The 27,977-nt window shown below is 35.5% G+C and overlaps 1 protein-coding gene across 1 annotated transcript in view; it reads right to left on the reverse strand.

Moving 5' to 3' along the window:
• The window catches only part of STXBP4 (syntaxin binding protein 4), a 170,213-nt gene that overhangs the window by 117,505 nt on the left and 24,731 nt on the right, over positions 1 to 27,977 (reverse strand). Inside the window, exons 7-9 of the mRNA XM_082678958.1 lie at positions 25,315 to 25,409; positions 6,366 to 6,462; positions 3,931 to 4,022 (exon numbers count right to left, since the gene is read on the reverse strand). Of these exons, the coding sequence (XP_082535084.1) occupies positions 3,931 to 4,022; positions 6,366 to 6,462; positions 25,315 to 25,409 (284 nt within the window). The remainder of the gene's footprint in view (positions 1 to 3,930; positions 4,023 to 6,365; positions 6,463 to 25,314; positions 25,410 to 27,977) is intronic.

Consider the following 27,977-nt stretch of genomic DNA (forward strand, 5'->3'; position numbering starts at 1 on the left):
TTAAAATAAGGAAACATTATATGCTGTTGAGTCATTATTAAAATATGACCTATAGAAACTTATGGGTGTGATTACTTGTAAAAATTGTGTTGTGAGTTCCCTGGTGGTCTAGTAGTTAGGATTCAGTGCTTTCACTGTGGAGGCCTGGGTTCAATCCCTGGTTGGGGAACTGAGATCCCAGAAGCCATGTGGTGTGGCAAAAAAAAAAGAAAAAAAAAAGTGCAGTACATCTATGAAATAAAAAGCAATATCATCAAAAATAAGAATTAAAAATCTAAAAAAATTCCATGTTAATGTTTGATAAATTTTAATATCTTGATGAAAGGAAAAATTTTCTAGGAAGATGTACATTAACAAAATTATTCAAGAAGAGAACAAAACCCTGAATAGAACAACCTTAGAAGACATTAAAATAAGTAGGAAATATCTCTTCTCCTGAAAGATCTAGGCCCAAATCACTTGGTATATGAAACATTTTCAAACCTTCAAGGAACAGAAAACATTTCTATTACTTAAACTGTTTCACAAGAATTGGAATGGGGGCTTCCCTGGTGGTGCAGTTGTTGAGAGTCCACCTGCTGATGCAGGGGACACGGGTTCGTGCCCCGGTCCAGGAGGATCCCACATGCCGCGGAGTGGCTAGGCCCGTGAGCCATGGCCGCTGAGCCTGCGCGTCCAGAGCCTGTGCTCCGCAACAGGAGAGGCCACAACAGTGAGAGACCCACGTACCACAAAACAAAACAAAACAAAACAAAAACAAACAAACAAACAAAAAGAATTGGAATGGTATACAGCTGACCCTTGAACAATGTGGGGGGTTAGGGACACTGATCCTCCACAGGGTGGAAAATCCAAGTATGACTTTACAGTAGGCCCTCCACATCTGTGGTTTTGCACTTAAGGATTTAAGCAACCTCAGATTGTATAGTATTGCAGTATATACCACTGGAAAAAAAAAAAAATCCGTGTGTAAGTGTACACATGCAGTTCAAACCTGAGCAGTTCAATGGTGAACTGTAAAACTTATTAATTAAGTAAGATAATGCTAGCTTCTTTTAAAAAATTAAAAATGTAAAATGACTCAAATATCATGGAAATTAATTTCTTGTTCACTTTTGTAGCTCCTATTCAACAGTATTTAGAAAAAGTAAAAATTTGTGAAGGAGACAAAGTAATTAATTTCAAATGTCTACCTAGAAAACCTAAGATAAATAACTGAAAAATAACTGGAATAAGGGAGTTCAATAAAGTGGCATCACAGAGAATAACCATTCAAAAATTAATCTTTATTAATCATCAATTAGAAAATATAATGGTAAAAAAATTCCCATTTCCAATAGCATCAAACTATAGCATACTTATTCAGATCTAACAAGAAATACTTAAGACCTACATGAAGCAAGATATATTTTTTCTTTCCAAAACATCAACAAAGATCTAAATGAATGGAGAAAAAAATCACGTTCACTTCTCCCAAACCACCCTCTATATTCAATGCAATTCCAATTAAAAAAAGAAAGTCCCAATTGAAATTTTATTACCATGGCAAAATGATTCTAAAGATCATGCAGATGATCAAAATCAAGAAGTTAAAAAAATATTAGACTTAACCTAACAATAACAATGAACCTAGAACTAAACAATGAACCTAGAACTAAAAAGCTAGAGTAATTAAAATAATAATGTAGTGGCAGAGAGAAATGGATCAACAGAACAGAGTGGTTTGTTTAGAAAGAGAGCTATGTACATGTAAAGGAATGAAATTAGAACACTCCCTAACACCATACACAAAAATAAACTCAAAATGGATTAAAGACCTACATGTAAGGCCAGACACAATAAAACTCTTAGAGGGAAACACAGGCAGAACACTCTATGACGTAAATCACAGCAAGATCCTTTTTGACCCACCTCCTAGAGAAACGGAAATAAAAACAAAAATAAACAAATGGGACCTAATGAAACTTAAAAGCTTTTGCACAGCAAAGCAAACCATAAACAAGATGAAAAGACAACCCTCAGAATGGGAGAACATATTTGCAAACGAAGCAACTGACAGAGGATTAATCTCCGAAATATACAAGCAGCCCATGCAGCTCAATATCAAAAAACCAAACAACCCAATCCAAAGATGGGCAGAAGACCTAAACAGATATTTCTCCAAAGAAGACATACAGATTGCCAACAAACACATGAAAGGATGCTCAACATCACTAATTATTAGAGAAATACAAATCAACACTACAATGAGCTATCACCTCACACCGGTCAGAATGGGCATCATCAAAAAATCTACAAACAATAAATGCTGGAGAAGGTGTGGAGAAAAGGGAACCCTCTTGCACTGTTGGTGGGAATGAAAATTGATACAGCCACTATGGAGAACAGTATGGAGGTTCCTTAAAAAACTAAAAATAGAACTACCATATGACCCAGCAATCCCACTACTGGGCATATACCCTGAAAAAACCATAATTCTGAAAGAGTCATGTACCACAATGTTCATTGCAGCACTGTTTACAATAGCCAGGACATGGAAGCAACTTAAGTGTCCAGTGACAGATAAATGGATAAAGAAGATGTGGCACATATATACAATGGAATATTCCTCCGCCATAAATAGAAACAAAAACTGAGTTATTTGTAGTGAGGTGGATGGACCTAGAGTGTGTCATACAGAGTGAAGTAATTCAGAAAGAGAAAAACAAATACCGTATGCTAACACATATATATGGAATCTAAAAAAAAAAAAAAATGTTTCTGAAGAACCTAGGGGCAGGACAGGAATAAAGATGTAGATGTAGAGAATGGACTTGAGGATATGGGGAGGGGGAAGGGTAAGCTGGGATGAAGTGAGAGAGTGGCATGGACATATATACATTACCAAACATAAAATAGATAGTTAGTGGGAAGCAGCTGCATAGCACAGGGAGATCAGCTCAGTGCTTTGTGACCACCTAGAGGGGTGGGATAGGGAGGGAGGGAAGGAGACGCAAGAGGGAGGGGATATGGGGATATATGTATACGTATAGCTGATTCACTGTTATACAGCAGCAACGAATACAACAATGTAAAGCAATTATACTCCAATAAAGATGCTTAAGAAAAAAAAAAGAAGAAAGAAACAGAGCTGTGTATCCAGATGCAATTTACTATGTATTAAAGTTGTATTTCAAATTAGTGGTAAAAGTGGAAAAGGATGGTTATTGAATAAATGACGTGGAATAAGCACACATGGTTATCCATTTGGGGCCCAACCTCATGAATAAACAAAAATAAGTTATCTATATATGATATGTTAACACATAATATAAATTGGGAAGACCTTCTTTAATAATGTAACAGTATCAAAAATTCATAACAGAAAGGACTGAAAGATTTGGCAATATAAGTGTCAAAGGTTTGTAGAACAAACGAGTTACAAAGTTAACTGACTTCACAATTCCATTTTATGTAAAGCACAAAAAGAGCAAAACCAATCTATGTTGCTGGAAGCAAAAGAGTAGCTGTTACCTTGACTGGGGGTGGGGAGGGCAAGCGCTAGTAATTAGAAAGGAACTCGGCGAGTAGGAGACAGACTTCAGGGTCCTGGTAGTTTCTTTAACGTTATGTTTCTTGATGTGGATGCTGATTACACAAGAATGGTTCAGATTGTAAAATTTCAGAGGGTTTACACTTACGATATGAGTACTTTTCTGTGGTAAATTTAAAGATGGGAATAGCATGAGGGAATAGTGAGAGAGGAGGATAGAGGAGATCAAGGTAAATTTTTACTTTTGATTATCTGTATTTTATATATTTATCCAAAAAGCATGTATCATCTGCGTAATTCATTTTTTAAAAAATAAAAAAAGCCTATATATATGACAGATAACATTTAAGACTTATGATTTAAGTGCAATCAAGACAATTCTATAGGGCATACTCTACCTGTGAGTCTAATATGTTGGAAATTTCATGTGCACCAACATTTGCTTCACCCAAATGCAAGGAAAACAAGTTTCTGGCAACCTGGACAAAATCTAAAATAGAGCACATTTCAGTAAGAATACAGCATTTAACCGCATCTAAGCAAACCTTACCTTTTTCTACATGAAGCTGAAGCTATGTGTTATAACTAATGCTTAAAATTTAACTTACTTAAATTACCTTAAAATAGTGTTAACTGAAGTGACAGATAAATTTAAGTTCACATAAGAAGTAAGAGATAAATTGGTTTTCACTCATTTCATTTAACTTTGCTGAAGTTAATAAATCAGATATGATAATGAAGCAAATAAATGTCACAGGCATAACTATCTCTCCAACTCTTTTATTATGAATAGTACTTTTTCTAAAACATATGATAGTATTATGATTTACAGCTTTTCTAGCCAAAAGAACCTGTGGTTTAATAATGATAATAATAATAGCAGGAAATGTTTCTGTAACAGCCTCTATATGCTACGCATGGCCCTTTGCGATTTCATCTTGAGAATTTTCTGCGGTAGTTCTTCTCATCCTCTCCATTTTACAGTTTGGGCTAAGATAAGTTAACTGTCTTAAACCTTCCAAGGCTACTTGGCAAATAAGTAGCAGAGCAAGATTCCATTGAAGTGTGACTCGAAGGCATATTCTCTTGTTTGTTATATAACACTGCCTGATGCCAACCTAGCAAACTATATGCTTCTTCAGACATGGAGTGTGACCTGTTCATCCATCTAACTTCAGGTTTTTTTTAAATTTGATTCTTATATTTTTAGTTTCCAGTAATCCTTTTAATTGTTCCTATTTTACAGTACCCTACTCTTATTGCGGATGCCTTAGTTTCGCTTATCTTTTTAAAAGATGCTAATTATGGTTTACGTGAAGTTCTTTTTTGCTCTTGTAATATTTCCCTTTTTCTGAGTTCCTCTTTTTCTATTTGTCTGATACTTTGGGGCTTTATATTTTATGTTGGAGGATTTCTCCAAATGTCTGGTGTTCATATTTAAGACGAATCAGGCACTAAATCGTTGATTGGAAATTTTGTGTGCATAACTCGCTTTGTCAATTAGTAGGTTTTACTACAGAGCAATAACGTGGTCAGCTATTATGATACTTTGTTCAGGTTCTTCAGAGAGAATCTTACAACCTCTTGCCTACAGAGCATACACATGGTTGCAAATATCACTGAGCAATCTGTGTGTGTTTTGTAAGTGATAATTCACCATACACACCCCCAAATTCCTTAGCTGCTGGCAACTATAGGTCCAGAATCAATCTGGTTTAATTTCTCAAGGGAATATACTTTTTTTCCTCTGCAAGGGTAAGGGATGGTAGTTGTGGATTACTTGAGAGGGGGCAGGGAACAGCATTTATAATTGCTGCTTAACACAGCCTTAAGTACTCAATGTTTTCAATTCCTAAGCCTTTCCAGGAATCAGCTTGTTTCCCGTTGTGATTCTCCTATCTCTTCAGACACTTGGATTTTACATGCCTCTGCTCACTAATTCATTTATTTTCCTCATCTACTTTGTCCTTATACATTGTGGTTTTACATGTATTTTTGTTTCTTGTTCTCATTACACTGTATGATTTCAAGAGCAGAGGGGAACAAATACATCTTTTTTCATCACTTCAAACCCCCAAATTTCTTTTAGCAATGCAGATGCTTTTAAAATGATACAATGTTGCATCTACTCTATAAGAAAAAAATTAAATACTTAATGCTGTAAAGGATACAAAAAACTGTTACATTCAAACATTACTAGTGGCAGAACAAATATGTGTGTAAAATGTCTCTGGAAAACAATTTATCAATACATATCAAAAGTCTAAGCCACTTATGGGGATTTATCCTAAGAGAAAGAAGAAAAAAAAGCTATATTAAATATAGAATTATTTATATTGTCAGTTAATGAAAAACCATCAAAATTCCCAATAGTGGAAAAGCTTAATATTATAGTATATCAATGGAGTATGTTCACAATTTGCTATCTTTAATAATAATTATAAAATAAAAATAAGAATAATTATACAGCATAATGAAATATTTATTATATCATACTGGCTGAAAAAAAATTAGAATTTCACAGTAGCAGAACTAGGGCTTCTATATATTATACTGTTTCTTTTGTTATTACTAAAGCAATGTTTGTGGAATAAATTAAAAATAAAAAAAGAATATGATGGAATATTTTAAAGCTGAAAGATTCTAAGAAAGTTCTCCTTTCTGCTGACCCAGTAAGACCAATAATTCTATCTGAGTCTTTAGAATACTGATTAAGGAACTTAAAATAGATGTGGTTTTATTTTTCTTTCTCTCCTTAGAAAGAAGAGGCACTCAGTGAATATGGGCCACAATAAGTTTCTGTGATGACACACATGATGAACCTAAATATTACCTCCAAAAGACACTGTCCCCTTTGGGTCTACTTGCACTTGCTGTCTCAGGGCTTGGTGTTGTTCTTTTGTGGGCTGAATACCAAGATAATTTAGAGCCTGGAAGGAAAAGGATTCATGTGAAGCAATTTTTCAAATCCCCAAAGAATAAAACTTTTCATTACAACTTTATTTTACAATCCAGTGAAAAGAATCAATATCAAGAACAGTGATCATGATCAAAGAAAGTCTGATGACTATTTATGGATTAATTTTCCATAAAATATTAGCTTCTTGATCTACCACCACCTCATTTTTTCCCCCAAGGCTAGCACTTTGGCCAATGCCAAATAGCATATCCCTAGAACCAAAATTCAAACCATTTCTTAGTTTAAAATATGTGACATGGCAGAAGAAAAACAGCAAGGAAATCCTAATAAATCCGATTTAACATTAATTTTTCTAAGTAGCACTCTAAAACACTGATATTTTGTTGATATCTTCTTGTATTTGAGACCAAAACTAAGGATGACAGGAATTGGTTGGAATACAAAAAATTCTAATTTTTGGCTTGTTTATGGGCAGGCTTACATAAATAATAAACTAAAAAGCTTTCTCTGGAACCCTCTTCTCTCTACCTTCTCTTTTTAGTACCCATAGCTAATTAAAATTTCAGAGCCTGCTAGTTGTATTTCAGTGTCCATTCTCTCCTTGTTCTTTAGTAACAGAACCAAAATCTTTAGCTAGAAACACTGTCATTCAGCTAAAAGATATTTCCCAGCCCGTTCTGCAGCTTGATAAGGCCATATGACCATGTACTACCCAAGGAGACATAAAGCAAACTTGCAGGGAACTTCTGGTAAGTCTTTCAAAAGTGGAGTAGGTACTTCTTGTCCCTTTTTTCCTTCTCTCTTTGGTCTTAATTAAAAGAAAAAAAAAAGATGAAAGAAGGAAGGAAAAGAAAGGAGGGAAGAAAGAAAAGATGGCTGGAATTTAAGTAGTCATCTTGGTTCATGAGCCACCTCAACAAAGACGGTGGAGCAGAAAGATACTTAAAAGCATGTATAACCTCCATGCCAGCTCTGGATTACTTTCTTTCAGGTTTCCTTTTGGTGTAAGAAAAATAAATTTCTAATGGAAACCACTGTTATTTTAGGTTCTCAGGTTATATATAGCAAAATCTAATCTTAACTAATGAATAAGGACTGACTAGATGCCCTATTATCGGATTCTGGCAAGAACATCAAAACTAAAATGTAGGTAAAGGTTAATACTAGTAATTGTCCTTATATATTCCTTCCTCCTTTGAAATCTGTTCAGTCATCCATCACTTCGCTTACCAAGTATTTATTTAGTGCTTACTATTTGTTAGGCACTAAACTATACAAAGGGACACAAACAAGATATAGCCACTACCCTCAAAGAGCTATGGTCTCTAGGGAGAGTATAACATGTAAATAAATGTAATTAGTGCAATATGTAATTTAATAGAAGTGTGTACAGGATGTACTGTGGCAAAACCAAACTGGTCAATGTATAGGTGGCTGGGCACAGTGAGAAAAGGAGTCAGAAGGAAGGGAAAACATCAGGAAAGATTCCTTCAAAAGTGATTCTAGAGCATTTTAACCAAGCGTCATCTGCCTGCCCTATCTACACAGTCATTGCCTTGCATAACATGGAATAATGATTCTTAACTTTTGATATTCTTTTTTTTTTTTTTTTTTTTTTTGTGGTATGTGGGCCTCTCACTGTTGTGGCCTCTCCCATTGCGGAGCACAGGCTCCGGATGTGCAGCCTCAGCGGCCATGGCTCACAGGCCCAGCCGCTCTGTGGCACGTGGGATCTTCCCAGATCGGGGCACAAACCCGTGTCCCCTGCATCGGCAGGCAGACTCTCAACCACTGTGCCACCAGGGAAGCCCAACTTTTGATATTCTTTTCCTTCAGTCATAGAAAATGTTCCAAATACATCAAAAAATAAATAAATAAAAGGAAAGAGAATAATACAAAGAGCACCCATTTACTTCTTATCATCAAGTATCATCAAGTATATATTAGTATTTGTTTGAAATTTATATATATATATTTTTAAGAAATAAACATTATAGACTTGGTTGAAAGCTTTCTCCATTGTTTCTCAGCAGGAACCACTATCCTAAGGTTGGCATATCCTTCCTGTCCATGATTTGATGCCACTACTACATTTGTCCCCTAATAACATGTACTCTTTTATCAGTACATAAAAGAGTATTTTGTGCATTTATGATTTTACCTGCATAGTATAATACAAAAGGATAACCTTACAAATTAATTTTATTTTTTACCTCAATGCTACAATTTCACAATTGCTCAATATTGTTAACTGCAAAACTACTTCACTTATTTTAAATTTAAATGGTATCTAACTGGATGAATATATTATAATTTATTATCCATTCTCTCATTGATGGGATTTTTATAATTACTCCACTCTGTTTTTTAATAATAAGACATTTTACACATCTCCTCATATAGATGTGTAAAAATTTCTCTACAGTACACCCCTACAAGAGGAAATGCTGAGTCATAGGGTATATATACTGTCAAATTTCTTACATATTATAAAATTGCTCGCCAAACTGGTTGTATCAATTTATGCGCAACACTAGTATATAAGCAGCTCTATTTTTCTACATTCTTAACAGCATTTGCTGTTTTCACACTTTAATTTTTGTCAATACGTTGAATATGAAATAGTATGTTGTTTGTTAATTTGAATTCTCCTAACTACAAGTGAGATTTAGCTTCTTTTATATGTTTATTAGCAATGTTTTTGACATAAATTATTTAGCAATATGTTTTAAATTTTCATATGTAAAGCTTGAGGAAGTATTTTTTGTTAGTGATTCCTAATTTGGTGGCATTCTCCCAATTGTAAAAACCCAAAATGTCCCCAGACATTGCCAAATGTCCCCTGAGGCAAAAAATGTCCCCTGAGGATGTCCCCACATCCCTGCTTTTGAGAAACACTCCTCCAGAGACAAACACTATTAATCGACTGGTGTATAATTTTCCTGATTTCTTCTATGTATATAACACCTGTATATGTAAAAAAATAAATTATATATCTTTTGCAAGAATTAAATTATACTATATACAGTGTTCTATGTTTTTAAAAGAATTATCAATATATAACAGCCTTCTATTCTGTATATTTTAGATATTTTGCATGCTTTTAAAACTTGTTATAATAGTACATTAAACCTTAGTATTTAAGTATATTTACTTCAGATTTTGAATGTAACAAAACATTGCAAAAGCCCCTTCTGTACTTCTCCCCAAGTATTTTATTATATATTTGAAATATACTAAAAACATACATGTAACAAATATATGTTTTAAAACATCCATGAATCCATTTAAGAATTACAAAATTGCTAATACTATTGATTCATGTAACATACTCCTCTCCTACTATACTAGAGGTAACCACTACTAAGGAACTATGTCATTATCATTCCCATACTATTTACTTTAAAATGGTTTGTCACATACTATGTATACTTAACATGTTTTTTTGTTTTGCTGTTTTTTAGCTTCATTAAAATGTGACTGATAGTCTTCTAAAACTTGGTCTTTTTACCCTACAGGATTGTTTTATCATTCATCCACGTGGTTATATGGTATTGTAACATTAATACATTCACTTTGACTGAACTAATATTTGATTAGATGAATATGCCACAATTTATTAATCCATCCTCCTCTAGATGAACATTGGGGTTTTCTGCTTACTAGCAATGAACATTCTTGTACACATCTACTACAGCACATGGGTAAAAATTTCTTTAGGGTAGGAAGAAATTCTAGGAATTTCTTCCTACCCTAGGAATAGTATTGACACGTCTTTTTCTGATTTATTTCTAGGAGTTCTTCATATATTCTGGATATCAAAATTGTATATGTTATGTGCATTACGAATATTTTCTCCCACTTTTTGGCATAACTTCACTTTCTTACAATCTCTCTTTATGCAGTTTCTCATGGATAGTTCCCAAGTATGCTTTTACACCATTACTTCATATTTTTATAAATATATGTGATGAATAGTTTTAAAAAATATTTTTAAGTTTTAATTTTTATATAAATGGTACCATACTTTATATCTCAATGTGACTTTTTTAAAAAAATAATTAATTAATGTATTTATTTATTTTTGACTGTGTTGGGTCTTCGTTTCTGTGCGAGGGCTTTCTCTAGTTGCGGCAAGTGGGGGCCACTCTTCATCGTGGTGCGCGGGCCTCTCACTGTCGCGGCCTCTCTTGTTGCGCAGCACAAGCTCCAGACGCACAGGCTCAGTAGTTGTGGCTCACGGGCCTAGTTGCTCTGCGGCATGTGGGATCTTCCCAGACCAGGGCTCGAACCTGTGTCCCCTGCATTGGCAGGCAGACTCTCAACCACTGCACTACCAGGGAAGCCCCAATGTGACTTTTTATTAATAACAGATATACTGAGATATAATTCACAAAAAGTTCACTGTTTTAGTGTACAGTTAAGTGGCTTTTAGTACATTCACATAGTTGTACATCAATCACCTAATTCTAGAAAATTTTCATCACCTCTAAAAGAAACCCCATACCCATTAGCAGTCACTTGCTATTTTTCCCTATCCCACCAGCCCCAGTCAACCACTAATCTATTTTCTGTCTATATGGATTTGACTATTCTGGGCATTTCGTATAAATAGAATCATGTAACTTTTTGTGCCTAGCTCCTTTCACTTAGCTTAATGTTTCAAGGTTTGTTTATGTTATAGCATATATCAGAACTTCATTCCTTTTACAGTCCAATAATAGTCCATTTTATGTATGTACTACATTTTGTTTATCTTTCTTAAGTTAAAAAAGGTGAATCAAGAATAAAATTAGGAACAAGATATTATTATAAAAATACTAGGTAGAAACTCAGTGGTTATGTGACTGAAATAGCAGGTGACTGCAAAGAAAGACCGTGAATTAGAAAAAACAATGCATCACTAAAGCTAAAATACTGGGCAATAAGAAGTATATAAGTTCGGTAGAGGCTAATCAGAGTTAAAGTATTATAAGCACCTTGTATATTTGAAAGAAGGGTAAAGATTCTGATTAACTTTAGACTAAGTTAAAGATGAATGTTAAATTTTTAGGGTAATCCTTAAAAGATTAGCAAAAGAAGGTACAATTCCTAAATAAGATGGGGGAGAAAAAAAATAAAATGCAAAAACCACCACCAAAAAATCAAACATAATCAAACGAAAAAAATACAGTAAACATGGGGTAAAAAAGGGATTAAAAACAAGAACAAAGAAAAAAAATTTTAAATAAGATGGCAGAAAGAACTCAAAATGCATTATAATTAAACTAAATATAAAGAATGTGGAGCAATGGGAACTCTTGCATAAGACTAGTAGGAATGAAAATTGGAAAACAATACACCAATCAAACAATTATTTTCTGAGCATATACTATGAACCAAACATTTTTCCAGGAGATGAAAAAACAGGAGGAAAATTCTAACAATACTTAAGTTAGGTTGAAGATAAATAAACTCTTTGACCTTATTAATATTTTAGTAATCAACTTTTAAAAAGCATATAAATGATACTCAACATTTGGAATAGAGTTACCTCTTGGGGAAAGAGATATATACAATCAAGAAGAGAGACACAGGCAATGTCAAAGATTCTCATTCTTAGCTGGGTGGTGGAGTATATGTGTATTTGTTTTATTAATCTTTAAACTCTACACATAAAATATAATCATTCTTGCATATGATTAATATTCTCATATAAAGAAATAAAATAGAAATATTTTATAAAGAAATAAAAACAGGGACTTCCCGGGTGGTGCAGTGGTTAAGAATCCGCCTGCCAATGCAGGGGACACGGGTTCGAGCCCTGGTCCAGGAAGATCCCACATGCCGTGGAGCAACTAAGCCTGTGCGCCACATACTGAGCCTGCACTCTAGAGCCCATGAGCCACAACTACTGAGCCCATGTGCCACAACTACTGAAGTCTGTGTGCCTAGAGTCTGTGCTCTGCAACAAGAGAAAATACCACAATGAGAAGCCCGTGCACCACAATGAAGAGTAGCCCCCACTCACCGCAATTTGAGAAAGCTTGCACGCAGCAGCAAAGACCCAACACAGCCAAAAATAAATAAATAAATAAATAAAAATAAAGCTTCCTTTAAAAAAAAGAAATAAAAACAATTTTACAAAAATAATGCAAACAAAAGACATATCGTAGAAGGTACTCAATATACAGTGATTCTTATTGTATTAAGTAATAATAAAATTGCAAAATGCAGTTAACTACCGTGTAAATTTTTCCTGAGTTAAACTTAGTAACAGATGGAAATTCTGTTGAAAGAAAAATTTACAAGAATACAGCATGTCAGTGAGGTAAGCTCATAAATTTAAATTGAAAGTAATTTGATGGGAGATGAAGATGGCAGAGTAAGAGGACATGGAGCTCACCTTTCCCCACAAACACATAAAAAATACATCGACATATGGAAAAATTCTCATGGAAAACTAACTGGAAACTGGTAGGACTCCTGTACAGCCAAGGCTGAAAGAAAGATATGCCGTACCTGTATAGAACGGGAAGAAAAGTGATTGGGCTGGGACCTGTGTCCATGGGAGGGAACTCAGAGGAAAGGGGGGATCACATGGACGGACATTCATCCTGGGGTGTGAGTGGGTTGAGCCACAGACTGGGCGTCCCAGTCCTGGGGTGCTATGCAAAGGAGACAAGCTCCCTTGGCCACTTGGAGAACTGCTGGAACAGACAGAAAGGCTGGAGAAGCCTAGAGTCCACTCATGAGGTGTGGGTGGGTGCTAGCCTGCTCCCAGGCAGGGTGGAGAGAGGTCTGCCCTAGCAGCTGCCACCTTGACATGCTCCCCAGTCCAAGCAAAGAGAACACTCCACTCACTCTCTGCCACAGCATGGCACTGGATCTAGAGCACCCAGGACCTGGGAGAAGACTTCACTTAGGGATGCAGAGGCAACCTGGGGGAGCGGGGTGTAGCCCAGATAGGGCAACGGTAGCCATCGTTGGTGCTTACTCAAGAGATGCCCCAGAAGCAGCCCAGATTTCTTATAGCAGCGTGGTGGCCAGATTTCCTGTGACTGCCTCGCTAAGTTTGCCAGCCCAAGCTGAGCAAACACTCCAGCCCAACTAACTCCATGCTACCTTACAACACTAGATCAGAGCCAGCTCTAGCCCAACCCTCAGAGATTCTACTCCAGCAACTTGGGAGCAAATCTTGCCCCTGACAGGGTGATGACAGCCAATGAGCAGAGAAGTCCCACCTCACACCCTGCACAGACTTTAGCTCCTCCATCACCAGCCACAGGCCCTACCAAGGTGACAGCTGCCAGCACACCCTGAGGAAAGATGTGACTGGCATCCACATCAAATCCAGCCCTTCCATTAAAGGCACTGGGAACATGCAGTCAGCACAGCGATGCTCTCAAATAGAACATGCCCTCAAGACCACAATGGATAACTGTTTCACCAAAATTCCTAGAGACAGAGAAAGTTAACTAAAATGAAAAGGCATAGGAACTACTCTTAATTGAAAGAGTAAGAGAAAACCCCTTAAAAAATAAATAATGAAACAGAAATAAATAATTTACCAGATAAAGAGTTCAAAACATTGCTAACTAAATTAGGGAAAAGAATTGATCTAAACACAGATCATCTTAACAGGAACTGGAAAATATAAAAAAGACCCAATTGAGGGAATTCCCTGGTGGTCCAGCGGTTACAACTCTGTGCTTTCACTGCCGAGGGCACAGGTTCAATCCCTGGTGTGGGAACTAAGATCCCACAAGCTGCATGGCTTGGCCAGAAAAGAAAAGAGACCCAATCGAAAATAGATAATTAAATATCTGAAATAAAAAACACCTGAACACCCTAGAAGGAACAAATGGCAAACTAAATGACACAGAAGAACGCATGCGTGATCTGGAAGATAAAATAATGGAAATTATCCAATCAGAACAGCAGTCAGAAAGGCAAATAAAAAAAAAAAGTAAAAGTAACATATGGCATCTCTGGGATACCATGAAATGTACCAATATTCACATTATAGGAGTTCCAGAAGGAGAAGATGAAGAGGAAGGGTATTGAAAATGTATTTGAAGAAATTATGGCTGTAAAATTTCCCAAACTGAAAGAAGGAAACAGATATCTAGGCACAAGAGGCACAGAGATTTGAAAACAAGATGAACCCAAACACACCCACACTAAAATATATCATAATTAAAACAACAAAAGTTAAAGAGAGAATTCTAAAAGCAGCAAGAGAAAAAGAAAGAGTCATAAAGAAGGGAATCCCCATAAGGCTATCAGTTGATCTCCCTGTGGAAACGTTGCAGGCCAGAAGGGAGTGGCATGATATATTCAAAGTGCTGAAAGGGAAAACTCTGCAAACTAGGAGACCCTACGGAGCAATATCATCATTTAGAACAGAAGGAGAGAGAACTTTTCAGACAAGCAAAAACTCAAAGAATTCAGCAATACCAGATCTACCCTAAAATAAATCCTGAAGGATCTTTTCTAAATGGAAGCGAAGTAAGAATCTATAGGAAAGGGTAAATCCCACTAGAAAAGACAGATATATATTAAGGATTGAAGATTACTTAAATAAGTAGATTAAAAGACAAAAAATTGTAAAAGAAACTCTGACTACAATAAACAGTTAAGGGATAAGCATTAAGATGTAAAATATGACATCAAAAACACAAAATACAGGGGAGGGGAGTAAAAAATGTATATCTTTTAGAATGTGTTTGAACTGAAATGACTATCAGTTTAAATGAAGTACATATAATTATGGATCAACATATATGAACCCCATTGTAACCAGAAATCAAAAATTTACAAAAGATATACAAAAAATAAAAAGAAAGGAAACCAAGCATACTACTAAAGAAAATCATCAAACCAGAGTGGGAGAAACAAAAAGAAGAAATGAACAGAGAAGAACTGCAAAAACAACTGGAAAACAAGTAATAAGATGGCAATAAGTACTTACCTATCAATAATTACTGTAAATGTCAGGGGAATAAACACTCCAATCAAAAGACATAGGGTGGGGACTTCCATGGTGGCTCAGTGGTTAACAATCCACCTGCCAATGCAGGGGACATGGGTTCGAGCCCTGGTCCAGGAAGATCCCACATGCTGTGGAGCAACTAATCCCATGCGCCACAACTACTGAGCCTGTGCTCTAGAAACCATGAGCCACAACTACTGAGCCTGTGCGTCACAACTACTGTAGCCCATGCTCCACAACAAGAGAAGCCACTGCAATGAGAAGCCCATGCATTGCAATGAAGAGTAGCCACTCGCTGCAACTAGAGAGTGCCCGCATGCAGCAATGAAGACCCAACACAGCCATAAATAAATAAATAAGTAAATTAATTTTTTTAAAAAAGGGCATAGGGTGGCTGATTGGATTAAAAAAAAAAAAAACCCTTCAATATGTTGCCTACCAAAAGACACACTTCAGGGCTAAAGAGACATACAGACTGAAAGTGAGGGGATGAAAGAAAGCTATTTCATGTAAATGAAAATGACAAGAAAGTGGGGTAACAATATGTGTATCAGACAAAATAGACTTTAAAACAAAGGCTATAACAAAAGACAAACAAGGACATTATATAATAATAAAGGGATCAATATAAGAGGAGAATATTACACTCATTAACATAAGCACCCTATAACAGGAGGACCTAAATATATAAAGCAAATACTAACAGACATAAAGGGAGAAACTGACAATAATACAATAACAGTAGGAGACTTTAACACCCCACTGACATCAATGGACAAATCATGCAGACAAAAAATCAATATGGCAATAAGGTCCTAAATGACACAATAGAGTTGGATATAATCAATGTCTACTGCATACCCCCCCAAAAGCAGAATACACATTCTTTTCAAGCACACAAGAAATGTTCTCTATGATAGACCACATACTGGAACACAAAACAAGTCCCAACAAATTTAGAGGTAAAAATTATATCAAACACCTTTTCTGACCACAATGGTCTGAAACTAGGAATCAACCACAGAAAGAAAAAAAAAGTGAAAAGAACAAACACGTGGAGAGTAAACAACCTGCTATTAAAAAAAACCAATGGATCAATGATGTAATCAAAGAAGAAATCAGAAAATACCTTGAGACAAATAAAAATGAAAACACAACTTTACAAAATCTTTGGGATGTAAAAAAAGCAGTTCTAAGAAGGAAGTTCATAGTGATACAGGCCTTCCTCAAGAAACAAGAAAAATCTCAAATAAACAACCTAACCTACCACCTTCAAGAATTGGAAAAAGAATAAACAAAGCCAAAGTCAGAAGAAGGAAGGAAATAATAAAGATCACAGAGGAAATAAAATAGAGATCAAAAAGACAACAGAAAAGGTCAATAAAACCAAGAGCTGGTTTCTTAAAAGGATAAACAAAATTGACAAACCTCTATCGGGGCACCAAGAAGAAAAGCGAGGACCCAAATAAACAAATTAAGAAATCAAAGAGGGGTAATAACAACTGATATCACAGAAATACAAAAAATCATAAGAGAATACTATGTACAGTTATATGCCAACAAATTGGACAACCTAGAAGAAATGGACAAATTTCTAGAAACATACATCCTGCCAAGACTGAGTCAAGAAGAAACAGACAATTTGAATGAACAATCACTAGAAGTGAAATAGAATCTGAAATACAATAACTCCCTGCAAACAAGTCCAGGACCAAGAAGTTTCACTAGGGAATTCTACCAAAACATATAAAGAACTTATACCTATCCTTCTCAAACTATTCCAAAAAAATTGAAGAGGAGGGAGCACTGCCACATTCATCCTAGGAGGCCACCATTACCCTGATACCAAAACCAGACAAAGATGCCACAAGAAAAAGAAAATTACGTGCCAATATCTTTGATGACTATAGATGCAAAAGTCCTCAAAAATATATTAGCAAACCGAATCCAGCAATACATAGAAAGGATCATACACCATGATTAAGTTGGATTCATTCCAGGGGCACAAGGATGGTTCAACATATGCAAATCAATCAATGTGATACACCACATTAACAAAAGGAAAGACAAAAACCACATGATCATCTCAAAAGATGCAGAAAAAGCATTTGACAAAATACAACATGCATTCATGATAAAAACTCTTGCCAAAGTGGGAATAGAGGGAACATATCTGAACATAATACAGGCTATTTACAAGAAACCCACAGCCAACATAATACTCACTGGTGAAAAGCTGTAGGCCCTCCCACTAAATTCAGGAACACGACAAGAATGCCCATTCTCACCACTTCTACTTAACATAGTATTAAAAGTCCTAGACACAGCTATCAGACCAGAAAAAGAAATAAAGATTATCCAAATTGAAAGTGAAAAGGTAAAACTGTCACTATTTGCAGATGACATGATACTCCATAGTGAGAGCCCTAAAGTCTCCACAGAAAACTATTAGAACTAATAAATGATTTCAACAAGGTAGCAGGATACAAGATTAATATACATAATTCTGCTGTGGTCTAAAAACTAATAATGAAATATCAGAAACAGAAAGTAAAAAAAACAACCCTCTTTAAAATCACATCAAAAATAATAAAATACCTAGGAATAAACCTAACCAAGGAGGTGAAAGACATATACTCTGAAAATGATAAAACAATGATGAAGGAAATTGAAGCTGATATAAAGAACTGGAAATGTATCCTGTGCTCTTGGATTGGAAGAATTAATATTGTTAAAATGGCCATTCTATCCAAAGCAATCTACAAATTTAATTCAATCTTTATCAAAATACCAGAACATTTTTTACAGAGCTAGAACAAACAATCATAAAATTCATATGGAACCATGAAAGACCCCAAACTGCCAAAATGACCTTGCAAAAAAAGAACAAAGCTGAAGGTATAACTCGTCCAGACATCAGACTATACTAAAAAGCTACAGTAATCAAAACAGTGTGGTACTGACACAAAAGCAGAACATATATCAATGATATAGAACAGACAACCCAGAAATAAACCCATGCAATTATGGTCAATTAATCTACAAAAAAGGAGACAACAATACACAATGGAGAAAAGACCATCTCTTCAATAAGTGGTGCTGGGAAAACTGGCAGTCACATGTAAAACAATGAGATTAGAACATTCCATCACACCATATACAAAAATAAACTCAAAATGGTTTAACGACCTAAATGTAAGAACAGAAATCATAAAACTCCTAGAAGAGAACATATGCAGAACACTCTTTGACATAAATTATAATAGCAATATTCTTTTAGATCAGTATCCTAAGGCAAAAGAAATAAAAGCAAAAATAAACAAATGCAACTTAAACTTAAAAGCTTTTGTACAGCAAAGGAAACGATCAACAAAATGAAAAAAACAACGTATGGGATGGGAGAAAATATTTGCAAATAATGCAACTGAAAAGGGGTTAATATCTGAAAGATACAAAAAGCTCACAAACTCAATATCGAAAAACAAACAACCCAATCAAAAAATGGGCAGAACACCTGAATAGACACTTCTCCAAAGAAGACATACAGATGGCCAACAGGCACATGAAAAGATACTCAGCAATACTAATTATAAGAGAAATGAAAATCAAAACAATGAGATATGACCTCACTCCTGTCAGAATGGCTATCATCAAAAAGGCCTACAAATAACAAATGTTGGCAAGGATATGGAGAAAAGGGAAACCCTTTTACACTGTTGAAAAGTAATGTAAATTGGTGCAGCCACTGTGGAAAACAGTAAGAAGGTTCCTAAAAAAACTAAAAATAGAACTACCATATGATCCAGAAATTCCACTCCTGGGTATCTATCTGGAAAAAAAGAAAACGCTAAATGGAAAAGATACATGCACCCCAATGTTCATAGCAGCACTATTTATAATAGCCAGGACATGCAAGAAACCCAAGTGCCCATCAAGAGATGACTGGATTGACTGTTTGCAGATGACATGATACTATACATAGAGAATCCTAAAGATGCTACCAGAAAACTATTAGAGCTAATCAATGAATTTCATAAAGTAGCAAGATTAAAAATTAATGCACAGAAATCTCTTGCATTCCTATACATTAATGATGAAAAATCTGAGAGAGAAATTAAGGAAACACACTCCCATTTACTATTGCAACAAAAAGAATAAAATACCTAGGAATAAACCTACCCGAGGAGACAAAAGACCTGTATGCAGAAAACTATAAGACACTGATGAAAGAAATTAAAGATGATACACACAGATGGAGAGATATACCATGTTCTTGGATTGGAAGAATCAACATTGTGAAAATGATTATACTACCCAAAGCAATCTACAGATTCAATGCAATCCGTATCAAACTACCAATGACATTCTTCACAGAACTAGAACAAAAAATTTCACAATATGTATGGAAACACAAAAGATCCCGAACAGCCAAAGCAATCTTGAGAAAGAAAAACGGAGCTGGAGGCATGAGGCTCCTGGACTTCAGACTACACTGCAAAGCTACAGTCATCAAGACAGTATGGTACTGGCACAAAAACAGAAATATAGATCAATGGAACAGGATAGAAAGCCCAGAGATAAACCCACACACATATGGTCACCTTATCTTTGATAAAGGAGGCAAGAATATACAGTGGAGAAAAGACAGCCTCTTCAATAAGTGGTGCTGGGAAAACTGGACAGCTACATGTAAAAGAATGAAACTAGGACACTCCCTAACACCATACACAAAAATAAACTCAAAATGGATTAAAGACCTAAATGTAAGGCCAGACACTATCAAACTCTTAGAGGAAAACACAGGCAGAACACTTTATGATACAAATCATAGCAAGATCCTTTTTGACCCACCTCCTAGAGAAATGGAAATAAAAACAAAAATAAACAAATAGGACCTAATGAAACTTAAAAGCTTTTGCACAGCAAAGGAAACCATAAACAAGACCAAAAGACAACCCTCAGAATGGGAGAAAATATTTGCAAATGAAGCAACTGACAAAGGATTAATCTCCAACATATACAAGCAGCCCATGCAGCTCAATATCAAAAAAACAAACAACCCAATCAAAAATGGGCAGAAGACCTCAACAGACATTTCTCCCAAGAAGATATACAGATTGCCAACAAACACATGAAAGGATGCTCAACAGCACTAATCATCAGAGAAATGCAAATCAAAGCTACAGTAAGGTATCACCTCACACCAGTCAGAAAGGCCATTATCAAAAAATCTACAAACAATAAATGCTGGAGAGGATGTGGAGAAAAGGGAACCCACTGCACTGTTGGTGGGAATGTAAATTGATACAGCCACTATGGAGAACAGTATGGAGGTTCCTTAAAAAACTAAAAATAGAGCTAACATATGACCCAGCAATCCCACTACTGGGCATATACCCTGAGAAAACCATAATTCAAAAAGAGTCATGTATCACAATGTTCATTGCAGCACTATTTACAATAACCAGGACATGGAAGCAACCTAAATGTCCATCAACAGATGAATGGACAAAGAAGATGTGGCACATATATACAATGGAATATTACTCAGCCATAAAAAAATGAAATTGAGTTATCTGTAGTGAGGTGGAATCTGTTATACAGAGTGAAGTAAGTCAGAAAGAGAAAAACAAATACCATATGCTAACACATATATATAGAATCTAAAAAAAAAAAGGTTCTGAAGAACCTAGAGGCAGGACAGGAATAAAGATGCAGACATAGAGAATGGACTTAGGGACACGGGGAGGGGGAAGGGTAAGTTCGGACGAAGTGAGAGAGTGGCATCGACATATATACACTACCAAATGTAAAATAGATAGTTAGTGGGAAGCAGCTGCATAGCAAAGGGAGATCAGCTCTGTGCTTTGTGACCACCTAGAGGGGTGGGATAGGGAGGGTGGGAGAGAGTCGCAAGAGGGAGCAGATATGGTGATATAAGTATACATATAGCTGATTCACTTTGTTATACAGCAGAAACTAACACAACAATGTAAAGCAATTATACGCCAATAAAGATGTTAAAAATAAAAAAAGAAGAGATGACTGGATTAAGAAGATGTGTGTTTGTGTGATTGTGTGTGTGAACGTATATATAATGGAATACTACTCAGCCATAAAAAAGAATGAAATTCTGCCATTTGCAGCAACATGGATTGACCTAGAGAATATGTTTAGTGAAATAAGTCAGAGACAAATATTATGTGATATCACTTACATGTGCAATGTAAAACACAGTACAAATGAATGTATATGCAAAACAAACAGAGTCACAGGTGTAGAAAACAAACTTATGGTTACCAAAGAAGAGCAGGAAGGGGGGGTAGGGACAAATTTCAGGTATGGGATTAATAGATATAAACTACTATATATACAATAGATAAGCAACAAAGATTTACTGTACAGCACAAGGAATTATAGCCATTATCTTCTAATAACCTATAATGGAGTATAACCTGCAAAAATACTGAATCAGTATGCTGTACACCTGAAACTAATATAATACTGTAAATTGACTATACTTCGATAAAAATAATAAATTGGAGGTAATTTATTTTTGATTAAAAATAGGTTCCAATAATTTCTTGTATAATTAATGTCATGTTTTCACCGTAAACAAAAATGCAACTTTGTTAATTAGACAAATAAATGTCCTTAACTTTTTCTGATATCTAAATGATGAATCTAAAAAATGTCACTTACTTATAATATTAGTCACCTACTTCCCAACCTAATACAAAGAACACCTCATTAACTGTATTCAGACATTGGGTATATCATTGCTCACTACAGCTTTCTTCAAATGTTACATAAATGGCAAGAGGTAAAGTAAATATCAGCGAAATGGCATCTGTATCCCAAAGCATCTTTCTCAGATACAAAAACATAGATAGCGAGAAGGTGCAGTAATTCTTCTTCTTCAAGCCAACTAAAAGAAAAATCCCGGGCTTCCCTGGTGGCACAGTTGTTGAGAGTTCACCTGCCGATGCGGGGGACACGGGTTCGTGCCCCGGTCCGGGAGGATCTCGCATGCCGCGGAGCGGTTGGGCCCGTGAGCCATGGCCACTGGGCCTGCGCGTCCGGAGCCTGTGCTCCGCAAGGGGAGAGGCCACAGCAGTGAGAGGCCCGCGTACCACAAAAAAAAAAAATAAAAAAATAAAAATAAAAAAAAAAATTCCTATTTGCTATGCTTACCATACCTACTTATAAGTTTAACAGTGGGATCAAAGGAGACACATAGTATTAGTTCAGTGCTAGAAATTATTTTCCAGTATATACTGATACAAAATTGTCTACCTCGACTACTAAAACATGAAAGATTTCATGAAGTCAATGCCCCACAAACATACATCTTGAAGGTAATTTCCTTCATCAAATTCTAACCTCTTAGCCTTTCTTAAAAATTGTACTGTGTTAGCTAATGACTTAATAACCACATAATCAGTCAACACCTTTTCCTTGTGAAACCTTTTATATCACCAATTTCCTAGATACTATATGCAATATACTTATAAGCGATAAAGTAAAAAAATGTAATTTTATTACATTTTAAATATTTGAACATATTGGCCTTATCTATTACTAAATAGGAAATATGTTAAAAATGTAATGGACAATAAAGTTGAATTTGTCTACAAAGTAGCAACTAAAATAGAAGGATCTATTTCAGATTAAAGTGATACAGATATTATTACATTAATATGTAACTATTCAAAAATGTAAGAGTAGTTTAGGAAATGTATGGGTGGATAGAAGCTAATATGGATTTTAGAAAAAAAAATTTATTAAGTGAAATTTAGTTTCAAACTCTGAAAAACAGAGAATGCTCTACTAAATATAGTCACTAAAAATATTTAGAATAAAAGCAGGGAAGCTGAATTTACACAGAATGTAGGTTTCCTTTGCTGTAAAACTGCCATTTTTTTCTACAAAAATCAATTTGCTAAGGCTCAAAGGAGGACCAAAAGTGGAATACTCAATGTGCAAGCAACTCATATTTCTCAGAATCAATATAAATTTAGATGATTTTCATATCTCTAAGAAAATTAATCAGATTTTTAAAATATCATGTGCTAGGGAAATTTAAACTGAGTCAAAGAATAATGACTGCCAGGTAAAGTCATTAGCTGAATAGTTTTCTCCTTATCCAGAGGAATGGTTAGCATTAAATATTGGATGTTCAGAAATATATGTTACAGTAATATCATTAAAAAACAGTAATTATTCATTTTTAGATATTAATAGATAGGTTTTTAAACCTCAAACATTCTATTTTTTGAAAATGTTATTATTAACTGATTGTAAAACTTGCTATTATCCAGAACTTACATTTCAGCCACAAATAAAAAGAGAGTAAAACATAGGGAAAGATACTCAGGATTTCGAAGATATGAAGGAGACATCTCAAGTACCTAATTAATAAGAATTTTATAGAGTACAAACCAGGTGTTTAAATGGTGGTAGGTATACAGAGATTGTAAGCTTTGACTTACTGATAAAACAAAACACAGAAGATTACAGGGTACTGCAAAATAATGTTCAGTGCTACAGATGTGCAAAATATGGCAATATTGGCCTGAACTATAAAAGTTAGCAAGGAGCTGTACAAAGGAGTTGGAATTGAGTCAGAATTTGAACAAAGAGTAAGATTCAAACTGGCACTGAAAAGGGTATTACTATAGGACCATGCAAAGGTCTGAATATGTTAATGAATGGTAATGCATATTTATTCCAGCTATGCATTCTCATACTGTTCCTAAAAGTGTAAAAAATCATTATCCAGGGCTTCCCTGGTGGCGCAGTGGTTGAGAGTCCGCCTGCCGATGCAGGGGACACGGGTTCGTGCCCCGGTCCAGGAAGATCCCACATGCCACGGAGCGGCTGTGCCCGTGAGCCATGGCCACTGAGTCTGCGCGTCCGGAGCCTGTGCTCCGCAACGGGAGAGGCCACAACAGTGAGAGGCCCACGTACCGAAAAAAAAAAAAAAATTATTATCCACAAAACTGATAGGAAAGTAGAGGCTGTGAACCTTCGGCATTATATTCATTTTCATAATAAAAAAAAATCACACATTTTTGCTGTCATCTTCCAGGTATCCTGAGAGGAAAAGTTTTAAAATCATTTTCTGCTTATAATTTTTCTTTCTCTCTCCTTTTTTTTTTTTTTGCGGTATGCGGGCCTCTCACTGGCGTCTCCCGTTGGGGAGCACAGGATCCGGACGCGCAGGCTCAGCGGCCATGGCTCATGGGCCCAGCCGTTCCGCGGCATGTGGGATCCTCCCAGACTGGGGCACGAACCCGCGTCCCCTGCATCGGCAGGCGGACTCTCAACCACTGCGCCACCAGGGAAGCCCCCTAATTTTTCTTTTTTAATCATCTTATGTTTCTTTTATATACAGAAACTCTCAATATAATACTATTTGGTACATTGCTACCATCTTCTTTATATCTAGTAGGCTTCTATTTTGTTCTTTAAGATTTAGTTTCCCTTCACTTTTTAAACAATTGAGTAATAGAGTATTATTTCCTTGCACTTATTTTCATTACATATTTGAAGTCTACTACACTTTGTCATAATTTATCCCATGTTTCCTTTGATTCTATATTGTAAAATGTCACATTTGTCTCATTCCTACACAGGAGGAAACTGATTAATTTGAAGGTCAATTTAGTTACAAAAGGTTTTATTTCTATTTTGTACTAATGAACCACCATGAACTGCCCAAATTAAACATGAATTAAACAGTTTAAACCCAAACTGCCATTCATTTAACTGTAAATCGATAACTCTTCAAGAAACTAATGGCTCCAATCCCTTATCCTCTCAAAGAATGAGAATATTTCCTTGCTGTTGTTTTATGGAAGAAAAATGAAAATTTCAAGTATTTACCATTTCCAGTTTCTCTACTTTAAGGCGAACAGAGGGATTTAGGGAAATCTTCTTTCCTTGTGGTCCATAATTATCAGTCAAGGCAGGGGCAATATCTACGAGACAACAGGGTACACATTAATTGGAAATTTAATTGGAATAGAATTTTTCATTTGACACGATGTGTTCTGGGCTCCTGAAGTTCAGAAAGAATTCTGGCTAATCAGCAGTTTTCACTTTTGTTTTCATGGTTTTTTGTTCTTTAAATCTAAAATGTATTATATAAACCAGCTTCACTTAAGCCTTAAAAGACATGATATAAAAAGAGTGGCCAATTATGCATTAAGTCCCACAGAAATATTAATACAACAAACATACATCCCACCAGTTACCTTGTCATCACAACAGCTTACTAATTGCAAAATGAAAAGTCTTTTTTTTCTTCCAAAATAAGCAAAATCATATTAGAAAATTTAGAAGGTCATGATTTTTCTCTGGCAAAAGTGGTCTTGCTACATGAGTTCTGGAGGTACTATGGAAAAACTCACAAATGCAAATTGTTTCAAGTTTGCACATAAAGTATGATACAGGCTCAGAACTTCTTGAACTAAAAATCCTATTTCTTATTTTACAGAAGTTATATTCCAAGTAGCATAAATGGATTCTCAAGAGTTGAGTGTCATACACCTCTCACCCATTCTCTAATGCCTTCTCAGTCTACCCTAATTATTTAGACGAGCTTTGTCCTTGTTGCATGAGTAAAAAACAGGTGTCACAAGGGACTAGAACTTGAAAAATTATTTGCCTTAATATGCCAAAGTTTCCAAGCAAATTCCTGCAATTCATGTCAATCCTTATATCTAAATTGTCACCATTCTAAATACACTTTTAAATGGTATTTTACTAGTTCTACATAGAAACAAGAGGAAGAGAAAAAACTTTTTAAAATGTCACATTTTTATGCAGCGTTTTAATTTTTTTTTTATTTCTCAGAGCATCTGTCTCTAAGTACAAAATGATTTGCATTCTCTTTCTTAAGAACATAAGAAGTGCATAGGAAAATAAATAGTCTTCCTCTAAACCTTTAACGCTTCCTTAACATTCTATGTAAAATCTTGAATATAGCTTATAGGTGTCAAGATCATGAAAAAAAAATGGTTACTGACTTTTAGCTTTAAATGGAAGTCAAACCTAGAGAAAGACTGATTTTAGTATAATAAAATTTTTACAATTTTGACATAAGCAACAAAGATGCCTTAGTTGCTGTGATACCTAATTGTTGGCCAAGGGCTAAAAATACATTATACATATAAAATTTTTTTCCTCTTAAGAGAAATTTTGTGCCAAACCTAAAGTGTAGCATAAAATATCAGCATGGAGTGAAGTGGTTTGGAAGCCCAAAGAGCGGGTAAGTCAAACCTTATCTTTCATTTTTAGGGTTTGGACATGTGAGGCTTGACAACGACTTTCAGTCTGGTGCCTGACCTATCATTAAGGCACAGTAACACAAGGTGGACCCAAGCTAACCTAATTATGATCTCAGACCAAGACTAACCCTGGGTGTGAATTACTCAATTCAAGTGTGTGTGGAAGGCATAGAGAGAAGACAAAAGAGAGGGAGGGATAGGGACTCACACCAAGGCGTGGGTTCTCACGTATGTTTTCCTACATCTAAGCATAAAAATTTGCTATGTGCAGCAGTGGAAATAACAGATTAACTCTTATTTATGCTTACTTTTAGCCAGGCATTACACTAAGTACTTTATATATATAAGCTCATTTAATCTTTACAATAACCACAGTGACACAAGTGTTATTATTTCCAACCCAAGAATGATGAGACTAAGGCCCAAAAGGGTAAAGAAACTAGCCCAAGATCATACAACTAGTAGGTGACCATGTTAGGATTCTAATCTCTTATGACCCCTGAAGACAATTTCTTAAATGTGTCAATATCTTTCATCATCAGTTTTCTCATCTGTAAAGTAGGAAGAATAAAACAGATCACCTTACAAGGATTGTAAAGGTAAATTAAAAATCATAGAAAACTACTATGAAAACTATAAAGTAGCGTTAATAGTAACACACACAGAGATTTAATAGGAGTTTAATGTAAACTTATAATAATCCCCCATTTAACAATATGCAATCATGGCTTAACAAAACCTCACTTTCTTCTAGCCAAACTTCCCCTAAATCTTTACATTTGAGCCAAAACCTTAGGAGGATGTGGACATAAATCCAGCAGGCTTTGGTAATTCAAGGTAACTTGACCTGAAAAGCTCTCCCACAGACAGTTTTCCTCATTTGCCAGTGTCCTCTCTCACTTTCAGCCTTGGGCTCTTTATTTGCTCCTCTCTGGGAGGGGGTGAGAATTTTCAAAGTATGGCTTATTATTCCCTTGGCTCTTCTCTTCCTATTCCTCTTTTTAGGAGCAGAAGAAAGGAAATGTTTTATAAGGGTAGGATCAATACCATTTAGTTAATACCATGAACCCTCACCATGGATATTTTTCCCCATCACTAGTTTGTTTTCAGTTTTAAAAGCCTTATTGCAGGAGAATTAAGGCTTGTGAGGTGGTAAAGTTAATGATCGTATTCCTTCACGTAGTAATTCTTTACTGATTTCCTTAGGAATGTCGTTAGCATGTTTTTAGCTCACTCACAAACTCACGCATTATTCAG

The sequence above is a fragment of the Grampus griseus genome, assembly GCF_964374135.1.
Source record: "Grampus griseus genome assembly, chromosome: 20".
Lineage (NCBI taxonomy): Eukaryota > Metazoa > Chordata > Mammalia > Artiodactyla > Delphinidae > Grampus > Grampus griseus.